This window comes from Diceros bicornis, chromosome 18 (assembly GCF_020826845.1).
Source record: "Diceros bicornis minor isolate mBicDic1 chromosome 18, mDicBic1.mat.cur, whole genome shotgun sequence".
Taxonomy (NCBI): Eukaryota; Metazoa; Chordata; class Mammalia; order Perissodactyla; family Rhinocerotidae; genus Diceros; species Diceros bicornis.
In genome coordinates, this window is record NC_080757.1 from 10,526,720 (window position 1) to 10,537,858 (window position 11,139).

Consider the following 11,139-nt stretch of genomic DNA (forward strand, 5'->3'; position numbering starts at 1 on the left):
AACCCCTCAAAGATCACCTCTCCACTCCACCCAAGACTCATTAGATATCCCTCCTTTTTGCCTCTAATGCATCTGTGGTCGATTGTATTTTCTAAAAATGGCCACAATACTATCTCACTTCCAGTATGCTCTTATTACAATGTAACTCTGATACTCTTCCCACTGAAGTGGGGTCTAGTTCCCTCCCTTTGGATTTGAAGTGAGGTTATAAAAGGTGATTCAGCTTCCTCCTAGTTCTCTTGGGATACTTGCTCTTTGAACCCAGCCACCATGCTGTGAGGAAGCCCAAGCTGCCCTGTGTAGAGGCCGCATGGAGAAGAACCAATAGCCAGCATCAACTTGCCAGCCATGTGGCTGAGCCATTTTGAAAGTGAATCCTCCAGCTTCCAGCAAACCACCCAGTTGAGACCTTTTGGAGTAGAAATGAGCTGTCCCCACTGAACCCTGCCGAAATTACAGATTCATTAGCAAAATAAATGATGGTGATTGTTTTAAGCCACTAAAGTCTTGGGATGGTTTTATTAAGCAGCGATAGGTAACTGGAACGGCATCCTATGTTTGTCATGCAGGGAGGTGGCACAACTCAGTGGTTAAGTGCGTGGCCTATGACTGTCTTGGTTCAAAGCCCACCCCTGCTACTTACTAGTTGTATGACCTTTGGCAAGTTACTCAACCTCTCTGTGCTTCAGTTTCCTTTTTTCAGTGGAAATAAAAACAGTACTTAAGTTTGTTGTGAGAATCAAGTGATTAATGCAGGTAAACGCAGATCTATAGGTAATCCAGATCAGTCTTTGTGATCATCTCAGGCAAGCCTCTGATCATTCAACTATCACGCTCATGTGATTCTGTTTCTGTCTTCATAGTACTTTTGGTATATGTATATATATGTGTGTGTGTATTTATATATGTATATGTATATATATACATATATAGCTTTTAGTACTATCTGAAATTATCTTGACTACTTTTTATTGTTTATCCCACCAGAGTATGAGTCCCAGTAAAGCAGGACCCTTGCCTCATTGACTGCTATATCCCTCATACCTGGAACAGTGCATGGTACAAAGTGCTTAATAACTTTTTTTGTTAATGAATGGATGAATACCACTCTCACACTTCTTGTGGAAGATATCACTAGTTCCTACCCAGTATCCATTCTCTCCTTTCATAGTAGTGGACCCTGCTTTTGTTGTGGATGTCAATATAAAATACTGTCCCAGATTCCCTTGCACCCAAGGGTCATTGTGTAATGCATTTCGTATTGATGAGACATAGTCAAAGGTCTGCTAAGGACGTCTGGGAAAATTTTTGCTTTGATATAGGCACTGCCCTTTCTTCCTTAGCCTTTTCCTCCTTCCTGCCCACAATACAGGCTAAAAGTGGAGCAGCCAAAAAGGTGATAAACATGAGGACCAAAACAGGAACTACCCGAGACATTAACGAACTATATAGTGGAGTCACTACACCACAAACTTTCTTATTATGTGAAAAAATTAATCCTTTGTAGTTAAGCCCCAGCAGTCAGCCTCCTGTTACTTGCAGCCAAATACATTCTCAACTGATAAACTATGATGGAGTATTATCTACCTCTCTAGGCTGTTCATTAAGGGCAAGGGAATATTTCATCTTTCTTACTGGACTATACTGGACTACTTACTTTCCTCCTATACTTTTCTATAGGAGGACTGGAAGAATTTATCAGCAGAAATGTTATTCACTATCCAGATCTCTTCAGCTCTCTTAAAATAGTGATAGTCAGCAAGTGACATGGGCCACCATATTATCTGAATCCATTTGGCTCCTGAGTTCAGACATTTCAAATAGTGGGGGTTACGTGTACTTTTCATTCCTGAAACAAATGTATTTATTGCCACTGTGTGCCAGCATTATGTGGCTGTTGGGGATACAGCGATGAGTAAGTCAGATGATCAAAGCTGGATGCCCAAGTTCCCACTAAACATTAAGCTCCCAAAGGGCAGGAGCTGAGCTGCTCCCAGTACAAGAGAGACTTAATTCTAGCAGTCTCTCTACCATCTTGTTCCTCATCTCAACCTTCTTTCCCTTGACCCCACTTTAGTGGTCTTACTTCACTTATTCATTCACCAGCTTTATTTTAGTATTTCCCATGTGCCTAGAATACCCAGTACTTGGACTGCATATTTATATGTAGTATTTTGAATGCCTAATCTTTGACTTCCAAGATCATTCAGGTTTGCAAATCTGTCTGCTTTCTGTACAACTAAACCTCCATGTGCTCTTGCTGATCCATCATGAAGTGGCTATTCTCCCAATACCAACACATCTATGTGGTTTACCTAAGCTCAGCTGTGGGAGCTGGGTGCATTAACCTTGTCCTGATGTCATGACTGGGTATTATGGTCCCAAGCCCAAATGATGGATCCCCTCACTCAGCTCCATGGTACGTCCAGATCAGAATTTGGGACAGTAGTAAAGTGTTTCAGACTAGTCATAAACTTAGCCTCATGGGTTAAAGCTTTAGGAATTGCTGCTATTGGAACACAAGTGTAACACAGGTTGAAGTAGACCATTGAAACAGATACCAGGAATCCTGGGACCACACTGTATTGTCACCTGTGATATTTTATTTTTGAGGGTCTTTAAATTATTATGTGTGTGTGCGCGCACACGTGCACGCTATTTCAGGGACAAGGGGTTGGGCCATTTTGAAACTCTGATGGAAATTGTAGAACCCTTTTCCAAAATAATACATATCTGCACATACACCCACACAATATTTAGAAACCATTTCTGGAGGTCCAGGTTAAGAATCCACCTGTGATTTGCCGTGAGGGTGGAAACTTTTTCTATACCATAATTTTGTCCTTTATCATGTACTTTTTTAATTTACCTTTTCATGTGTGTATATTTTATCCCATTGAGCGGGCAAGCTTCCTACAAGAAATATATGCCTCTTCATTTACCCCCAGTGATGTGTGCATGTAGGCACTGAGGCTTGTGGGGAATATTTGCCAATTGAGTCCTTTGAAGCTGTTGTGATTTACTGAGAACAGGCAGCTTTCCTTTTAATATTCTAACTGCCACCCCACCTCCCTTCAAAACTATAGAGATCACAAGAGGACTTGGACTCTACACTAATGTTCTATTTACTTTCTAGGTTTTAGGCCAAGGCATTATTTACATACTCGTCATGCAAATATCCAGTCTTGGATATTTAGAGAACAAAGTGGTGCCTAGTGGAAAGCTTTATACAAAAAAAAAAAAAAAAAGAAAAAGTAAGTATTCATAAATGAACGTACTCCATTATCTTACAAATGTGTGGTCTTGATTCCTTCCACAGCTCTGTGCTTCACCCCATTAACAGCCACACCTGTAATCAGACCCCCTACTCCTATCCCATGAGTTTGTTTTTCGTTTTTTTTTTTTTTTTTTTTATCCTATCCCATGAATTTTGTCAAACTACACTACTTTCCTGGCATGTGCTTGTGGAAAAAATTTAAAACAGGAATAAATATAATGCTAATAGAATAGTGGCCATGTGGTTTTTCCTTTTTTTCTGATCCTTCCCTCCCACCTATAAATTTCAACAGGCCACCTTTAATCCTAACCTCTTTAGAACTTGGAAGTGTTTTCCCTCCTCCAGTCCCCTCTCCCTGACTCTCTAGGCAATTACAGCCACCTGGTGGCCATATGGGGAAATGACAGATTGCCCCAAAAATCCCTGGTGAGAGAAGGAACCTCTCTGGAGTAATTTTTGGTCTTGCATCTATGGGGAGCAAGGAAAGAGAAACCTGTGATTACAGCACAGGATCCAGACATCCTATTTCTTGGTCCCACCTTGCCTCGTAGGACACAACATCCCATCCACCAGTTATTACAGACAGATGAATTCACTTAACATTTGAGTTCATACAATCAAAATTTATTGAGCAGCAACTATGTGCCCAACACTGGGAATACAGCAGTGAACAAGATGGACACAATCTCTGCCCTCATGAGCTTACAATCTAGCAGCCAGCCAGCCAGCCAATTACATCCATAATTTTAACATTACAGCTGTAATAAGTGCTCTGAAATATGCATGGTGGTGCTAAGAGAAGATTTAACAGAAAGTCTTGACCTACACCGAGAAATCAGAAAAGGCCTCCTTGAGGAAGAAATATTTAGAATCAGCTAGGTGGAAAATGGAAGGAAGAGCATTGCAAGCAGAGAGAATAGTCTGTGTGACAGCTCTGAGGCAAGAAAACGTTTAATGAAACGAACTGAAAGCCGGTCAGTGTGGCTGGAACATAGGGAACCAAGAGGAGTCATGCAAGATAAGATATGCAAGGTAGGCAGAGGCTGATTTATGCAAAGTCTTTGAATTTAGGACTTTATTCCAAAAGCAACTGGAAGCCACTGAAGAAGATGAAGGAGGAAAGTTAGATGTTTAGGTTTGTTCTTCAGAGCTCACTCTGACTGCTCTGTGTGGAGGACAGAAGTGGAAACGGGAGGACTGCTTAGGAAGTTTCCACAGCAGTCTAGAAAAGAGGTGATGACAGCTTGGAGAAAAGAAGATGGATTCCAGAGACATTTAGGAGATCGAATCTACTTGGAGAGTGTCTGGGTGTGTGAAGAGAGGGATGTGTTGCTGGCAAGAGGTACTGAAGCAGGATCCTCTGCAAGAGGGATGGGTTTGGGCAGATCTCATAGGCACAGGCCCTGAGTCTGGTGCTAGAGCAACAGCATAGCTTTGGTTCTCAAATAGTTTAGGGTTTAATTGAAAAACAAGACAACTTTCACACACAAGTTGTTTCATGTGTATGAAACAACTGCAGAGCTGATTAAACATCAAAATGATTCAGATAATTCATGGACTCTTGCAGTACATGGGACTGAATGGAAGCCCTCAGTCTCACAGTGAGTTCAGATACTGCTGAAGCCAGTACAGATGTCTCCACCTTTGTCCAAGCCTTTCATAGTCAGCCCCTCAGAAAACTCCTATGCAGCCCACCCAGTTTCTCACAGGCGCCACCTTGCCCTGTGCTGGGCCCTGGTGCCCCCTGCCAGGATGATGCGCTAACCTCTCCGATTCATTTTTGCCTGCTACTGTCAGGAAATACACCTGTCATTCGCATTCCCCACTCCTGCTTAGGTTAAAGGGGACCAAATCTGGCTACTGCCCCTGATTGTGGTTCTCTTTTGGTCACCAGGAGTTTTCTGACTGACTTAGCTCCTCTCTTTACATTACCCCTGTCAAGCCCCCTCTTGTACAGTTACCATCTAGCAAAGTCCACCCTGCCTTACTTACCTTACCTAAGAGGCACAGGCCCATCATGAATATACTGTACGATTTGCCTCCTTTTTGCTCCTTCATCCAAAGTGTCCCAATCCGAAGGCCTTTTACCCACTCTAGTTTTTCCTGGAGTCACTGTATACCCACCTCTTTGCCTCGAAAAAGTCAGAAGAAAAATTTTGCTGTGGGATTAACCAGGAAATAGCCTCATAGCTATTGCTCAGCTAACACTTAGCCTTCCCTGCTTCCTCTCTGGTACTGCAGAACTCTGCCAACTCCCTTCCAAAGACAATAACTGCAGGAAAAAAGAGCTGACTACACAGTAGGCCTACAGGTTCCCATTGTGCAGTGAGCCTAGGGCATTGCAATATTCCCTTTACGTTGAAAAGAACATGGACTTTGGAAATGGGCAGACTTGGGTTTGCATCCTGGTTAGTAACTAGTGTACCTTTGTGCTATTAAATCTTGCTAAACTTCAAAAGACTTACCTGTAAAATAGTGGTAATGGTATCCATCTTGTGGGGTAGTTGTAGTAAACAGGGTGTATAAAGCACATAGCATAATATCTAGCCTGAACTACCTGGTAACCATTCACTTCCTTCCCCTTGGGTTTCAGCTGCCAGATACTATTCAGAAGGAAGATAAGCCAGTTTTGTCCAGCCAGTGATAGACATTTCCTATTCCTGTCTTTGTAAATCCCATCTTCCTGCAGCCATTGTATGTCCATCATTGCCAAAAAAGTTCTGCCATCCCTCATCCCTGGGTAGGACTTCGCTTTCTCTTACCATCAAGAAGTTCTGCCTGAGCTCTATCTGACTGTCCTCTTCTACATCTCCCTAATCCAAGATATTTCATCTTCTTGTATCATTCCTAAAAATAAATTAAGTCACTTCTAGCATTCTCCCTAACTTTGTCAGAGTAAATTGTAATGGACCTGGGGAGTAGGACCTTTACACTTCAGACGAGCATTTCCTCTCCATCCCCGCTCTCCAGTGCCCCTTCCCTAACCACAGGCCAGTTCCCAGAGTGGAATGGAGATCTAGATCCCAGCATCCCCACATCCCCACTTCTTTTCCTACAGGGCACAGAAACAGCCAAACTCAAAATATGTTTTGAGTCTACATGAGCATACATCTCCTTTCCTATAGCTCTGTGAGGTCATCATTGAAGTAGAGCAGTATTGCAGGTGTGTAGAGTGTACCGTCCATATTGAGATAGTCAAATTCTTCCTCCTCATCCCGGATCCCATTCTCTTCCAGGGTATAATCCATGTTCAGGTTCTTGCCTTCATATTTCCATGTGTAGCTGGCAGCATGTGTGTTATAGGGGAGATAGCGGTGTAGGATTTCCCACATTGATTCCAGGGTCCCCACCTGGAGAACATGAAAGCACCCCACCCCCAGAATTCTGGGTGGAACAGTTACACACACACACACACATGCACGCACGCACACACAAGCAAAGGCCAGGAGCCCAAAGATGATAGAGCTGGGATCAAAGTGCCTCCCTTGGCAGAGAGCAGCTTCAGGCACTCCACAGTCCCAGAAATGACACTGGAGCTCAGGCATGCAATGAATGGCCCCGAAGTCCTACCTGTCTTTATGGCAGCCACTTCTAACAAACAGATGCCACTAAAGAGTAAAAGTCACTGCTCCCTCACCTCATCCCCACAATAGAGTAGACTAATAAGAGTCCAATTGCAATTGCTGTCCAAAACACAGCATGTAAGAGCTTCCAAGGGCCACCATCACTAAGATGCATGAACTGCTGCCCTCGGCTTATGAAGGGGTCTCTTGTACCCTGAGACCCAGCCACTCCTCAAATTCCCAACCCTGGGCATCAGGTGGTCTGCTTTCCTCGGTTACCCCTAAAAGAAAGGAAAATATCGCTCCCACGGTTATGGAGAGCCGATGGCCTGAAGACCTGCTTCGAGATTTGCTGAGATTCCCAGTAAGCTGCCCCCAGGCACCAGTTCTCACCTCCAGTGTGTGCTCCTGCGACGTGAGCGTGTTAATGATGCGGATGTTCCGGGTCTTGGCAGACAGCCGCCCCACCTCGTAACGCGACCCCTGCCACCAGGGCTTCCCGAAATCATTGGCCCAGTCGGAACGGGGCAGCTGAGGCGGGACGTGCAGAAAGCGGCCCCGGGGGGTGCGGTATCTCAGGCAACCGGTCAGCGGATCTATGTGCTTGCGGATCTTTAAAGCAGGGTTTGGGGATGGGAGGGAGCAGTCACTATCTCGGTCTCCGGCTAGCCCTTGCTTTTCCTCTCCATCCCCGCTCTCCAGTGTCCCTTCCCTAACCCCAGGTTTCAACAGAACTCACGTCTCTGGTCTTTGGATCAAACCAATGGCTGATGTCCTGGCCCGCAACTTCCACGATGGGTTTCAGCAGCAGGTCTCCTGGGAAGGAGCAGCCGCCGTCAATGATAGCCACCCAAAAACCAGGCACCCAAACACACAAAGCGTGGCCCTTACCCTTGTACTCCTGTGCCAACGGCGTTAGGTCATACACGTATCCCAGGTAAGACACCCACAGGTCTTCCGGCCGGTTGTGTCGGGCCACCTCGGCCGGCGTGAAATAACGACGCTGGAAGTACTCAAAGTCTGGCCCGGCCACTAGGCCCCGGCGCGGCATGGCTCTTGCTCTATTGGTCACCGGGCTCCCTTAGTTGCTTCCTCGCGCCTCAGCACGCAGGCATTACCGCATCCGCCTTCTGGTCCAGGAGCTAAGACTAGCGCGTTTATCCGCTAACATGGAAACCATTGTTCTGTTCCGGCCACCGTCCGCTGAGATAAACGCTGTGTAGGCGAGGAGGAGCGTGGGCTTCGCGTGCTCACGGGAAACGTAGTCTGCGTCCGGCATTCAAGTTAATTGAGTTGCGTTCTCTGGAGTTCTGGGGGAAAGCGAACACACTCCGCTTTAATTCAGAGTGGCCTGAGCTACAGGGGGTATTTAGGGAAGACTATTCCGCGAGGTGGAGTACGATTATAAAAATAGATATTCTCGCTAAATTCCAAGCTTCCTAAAGGATGCGTAAGCAACCAGAAAGGTTAAATTTCTCGCGATATCTTAAGACATTCGGCGTAATAGGCCTCAGTGGGCCACACTGCTGAAGAAGTAGGAGAAGCTCGCGAGATCTCTGCAGTTGCCGAGGAGACTAGAAGAAGAGGTGATCTCGCGAAAGAAAAGAGGTCGGGAGCGCTCGCGAGATCTCAGATCGCCGGACCCGAAAGGTTCTTAAGAAGTTGAAGGGCCGAGAGGAGGCCCCGGGGCAAATGGCCGGAGCTGGACCAACCATGCTGTTACGAGAGGAGAATGGCTGTTGCAGCCGGCGTCAAAGCAGCTCCAGCGCCGGGGTTAGCCGGGCTCAGGTTTTGGGATTGAGGGGTAGTCAGGGAGCAAGATGGGGGGACGAAGGGGGAACTGCAGCTCCCGGCAGCCTCTGGGCTTTGTGTGAGCGCCCCGCGGTCTGTCGGGAGCTGTGGTTCCGCGGGTGGGCGGCTGCCGGGGCGGCGCGGTCTCAGCGCGTGTCCCGCCCCGCGCAGGACTCAGACGGGGAGCGCGAGGACTCGCCGGCTGCGCGCGCCCGACAGCAGCTGGAGGCGCTGCTGAACAAGACTATGCGTATTCGCATGACAGACGGACGGACACTGGTCGGCTGCTTCCTCTGCACCGACCGCGACTGCAATGTCATCCTGGGCTCGGCGCAGGAGTTCCTCAAGCCGTCGGGTCAGTGCCCGGGGACTGCGCACCCGCCTGGAATGCGGGCGAGCCTCACGCAAGGCAATTCTCCTTCAGTGCTTGTCTGCACTCCGTATTTTCGGGGGCTAGCAGTCGTGGCTCAGAGGAGGCGGGACCAATGCTGGCCCGCCTCCCTGATGCTCTGACCCTCCTTTCCAGATTCCTTCTCTGCCGGGGAACCCCGTGTGCTGGGCCTGGCCATGGTACCAGGACACCACATCGTTTCCATTGAGGTGCAGAGAGAGAGCCTGGCGGCGCCTCCTTATCTCTGATCACGATCGCGCGTGCCTTTCAGACTTCATTAAACCTATAACAGAAGTGGGCTGTCTGCGTGTAGCTGGGATGCCGGGGCAGGGATTACGCACCCCACCCCTAGAGAAGGAGGTTTATCCGAGGTCGCGAGCGCACTCAACCTGGACGTCCAGGAGTGCCAAAGGTTCCCTCAGTTTCGGGGGTGGGGATGGGGGACAGGCTGAGCTTCTGACCCACAGGCCCCAGAGTGGGCCCCTCCATCTTCCCTCCCACGCTGCTGCTCCAGAATTGTGGCGGGAGGGGGTGTCATCCTGCTCCGGAAGGCCCATTGTTTCCCTCCCCGGCCTGGCAGCACCGAGTTCCTCTAAGCTGGGGTCAGAGAACGGGCTCAGGTCCCCAAGGGGAGCAGGGCAAGCGACAGAGGCCAGGCCCCCTCCACTCTATTGATGGGGAGGTGACTTTGGGGTCAGGGACAGAGCTCTGGGGTCTGGCCAGGAAGAATGGGCTAATGCGTAAGGGAAGGCCAGGAGGCTGAAGGATGCTCTCGTCTGCGCTTTTGAGCCCGCCCCCTCCATGTTGTTTCCTGCTCCTGGGCACAGGGGCAGGAGTGATAGTATTTGTGCCGTCCCTGTGTTCACAAGATCCCAGGAGCACGTTCAGTTCATTAATTCTTTATTGATGTGTGATCATTCCTTTACCTCCAACCTCGCCCCGCAGCCCGTAAATACCAGAGGAGCCGCACCAGAAAAGGCGAACACGAGGTTGCGTTGCCTTTTCACAAGGCGGGCAGAGAGTGTGCAGGGTCCAGCCCAGATGTTCAGGATTTAGATACGGGTAGTGAGAAGAAAGTGGGTTTTCTGGGGTGTGACAAGTTTTCACCAGCATTGGGTCCACAGGTGCTGCTCCCCAAGGGGACGCTAGGACTCAGCTTAGGCAGGAGTGGGGGCAGGGTAGGTCGGGAGACCCCCGGGCTTCAAGTCCTTTTGCCGACTGGGAGGGAGGGCAGTCGTCAGGGTTGTTCTTGACCTGAGGGTCCTCAGACCCAGACCTTTCCTGGTGTGGGAACGGCCTGAGACCCTGGTGAGGCCCGGGTGTGCCGCGGCTGCTGCGGGGCGCGCCGGCGCCGATAGAGGGCTCGGCTGTAGGGCACGAGGCAATCGGCCAGGCGGAGGCGCAGGCAGAGGCGGCGGTAGCTGGCCAGGGCAAGCACGAGCAGCGGAACGAGGAGCAGGAATCCGGTGACCAGCAGGGCCGTGAAGCCCGGGTCCCGCAGGTGCGCGGTGCAAGGAGGGGCCTGGGAGCGCAGGAACTGTGGGAGGAGAAGAGGCGTCAGGCCCAAGCCGAACAGGCCAGGTGGGGAGAAGTTGTGGCCCACAGACCCCACCGCCACCATCACCACATACACGCGCACTCACACGCACACCGCGGGGCGCACGCTCACCTGGGAGTGACAGAGGAAGCCGAAGCCTAGCATGGTAACAGCGGGTAGCAGGATGGTCCCCAGCACCAGCGCCAGCAGGAGAAGATTGAAGGCAGCCACCAGCAGATTCTGGGCCGTGACCAGCACAGCGCAGGCCCAGCAGTCCAGGGGGTCCCGGGGCTCTGGGCTGCCGCCGCCGTGAACTGGTCGCATCGCCCCCGGGACATCCGCCATGGCCCGCCTAGCTCCCGCCCGCCTGGGCCGCCTGGACCGCGGCCCTTATAGCCCTCTTTCCTGCTCCTCCCCCGGCCCAGCCTCTCCCCACCCCCCTTATCCTGGAATGCGGCTCCAGGATTAGGCACCCCCCATACCGTGGAGCGGACCAGAGCTCTGGACATTCCACAGGCGCCTCCGGGGAGGGGCTCACCCTCCCGGGGTCTGCGCAGTCCCTCCCCATCAATCACCAGCG

At 49.7% G+C, this 11,139-nt stretch overlaps 3 protein-coding genes and 1 long non-coding RNA gene across 5 annotated transcripts in view; 2 read left to right on the forward strand and 2 right to left on the reverse strand.

Annotated features, from left to right (window-relative positions):
• LOC131416951 (uncharacterized) overlaps positions 1–7,799 on the forward strand; it is a 23,760-nt gene extending 15,961 nt beyond the window's left edge. The window contains exon 3 of the long non-coding RNA XR_009222668.1: positions 7,543–7,799. This is a non-coding gene — a long non-coding RNA (uncharacterized LOC131416951). The remainder of the gene's footprint in view (positions 1–7,542) is intronic.
• LOC131416946 (cytochrome b5 domain-containing protein 1) lies at positions 6,050–8,298 on the reverse strand. 2 transcript variants are annotated; one of them, XM_058559798.1, is made up of 4 exons: positions 7,732–8,284; positions 7,580–7,656; positions 7,234–7,452; positions 6,050–6,627 (listed from the first exon to the last, which is right to left on the reverse strand). In XM_058559798.1, exons 1-4 carry the CDS (start codon positions 7,889–7,891, stop codon positions 6,397–6,399), a joined length of 687 nt encoding a protein of 228 aa, XP_058415781.1. In that variant the 5' UTR covers positions 7,892–8,284; the 3' UTR covers positions 6,050–6,396. The 2 variants fall into 2 exon arrangements, with proteins under 2 accessions (XP_058415781.1, XP_058415780.1); XM_058559797.1 differs by having other exon boundaries at positions 7,580–8,298.
• A 138-nt stretch (positions 8,299–8,436) lies between these two features.
• Positions 8,437–9,316, forward strand: NAA38 (N-alpha-acetyltransferase 38, NatC auxiliary subunit). The gene is made up of 3 exons (XM_058559802.1): positions 8,437–8,613; positions 8,803–8,986; positions 9,158–9,316. Exons 1-3 carry the CDS (start codon positions 8,533–8,535, stop codon positions 9,268–9,270), a joined length of 378 nt encoding a protein of 125 aa, XP_058415785.1. The 5' UTR covers positions 8,437–8,532; the 3' UTR covers positions 9,271–9,316.
• Positions 9,317–9,905: 589 nt separating this feature from the next.
• Positions 9,906–10,931, reverse strand: TMEM88 (transmembrane protein 88). Its single transcript, XM_058559800.1, has 2 exons — positions 10,692–10,931; positions 9,906–10,559 (listed from the first exon to the last, which is right to left on the reverse strand). The coding sequence occupies exons 1-2, from the start codon at positions 10,902–10,904 to the stop codon at positions 10,287–10,289; spliced, it is 486 nt and encodes a 161-aa protein (XP_058415783.1). The 5' UTR covers positions 10,905–10,931; the 3' UTR covers positions 9,906–10,286.
• Between the last annotated feature and the right edge of the window lie 208 nt (positions 10,932–11,139).

Coding starts and splice junctions, on each gene's coding strand:
- TMEM88 (XM_058559800.1), bottom strand. CDS start 10,904: ATGGCGGATGTCCCGGGGGCGATGCGACCAGTTCACGGCGGCGGCAGC. Junction 10,560..10,691: donor GCTTCCTCTGTCACTCCCAG/GTGAGCGTGCGC, acceptor CTCCTCCCACAG/TTCCTGCGCTCCCAGGCCCC.
- NAA38 (XM_058559802.1), top strand. CDS start 8,533: ATGGCCGGAGCTGGACCAACCATGCTGTTACGAGAGGAGAATGGCTGT. Junction 8,614..8,802: donor AAAGCAGCTCCAGCGCCGGG/GTTAGCCGGGCT, acceptor CGCCCCGCGCAG/GACTCAGACGGGGAGCGCGA. Junction 8,987..9,157: donor GGAGTTCCTCAAGCCGTCGG/GTCAGTGCCCGG, acceptor CCTCCTTTCCAG/ATTCCTTCTCTGCCGGGGAA.
- LOC131416946 (XM_058559797.1), bottom strand. CDS start 7,891: ATGCCGCGCCGGGGCCTAGTGGCCGGGCCAGACTTTGAGTACTTCCAG. Junction 7,453..7,579: donor TTGATCCAAAGACCAGAGAC/GTGAGTTCTGTT, acceptor CCTGCTTTAAAG/ATCCGCAAGCACATAGATCC. Junction 6,628..7,233: donor CGCAGGAGCACACACTGGAG/GTGAGAACTGGT, acceptor CATGTTCTCCAG/GTGGGGACCCTGGAATCAAT.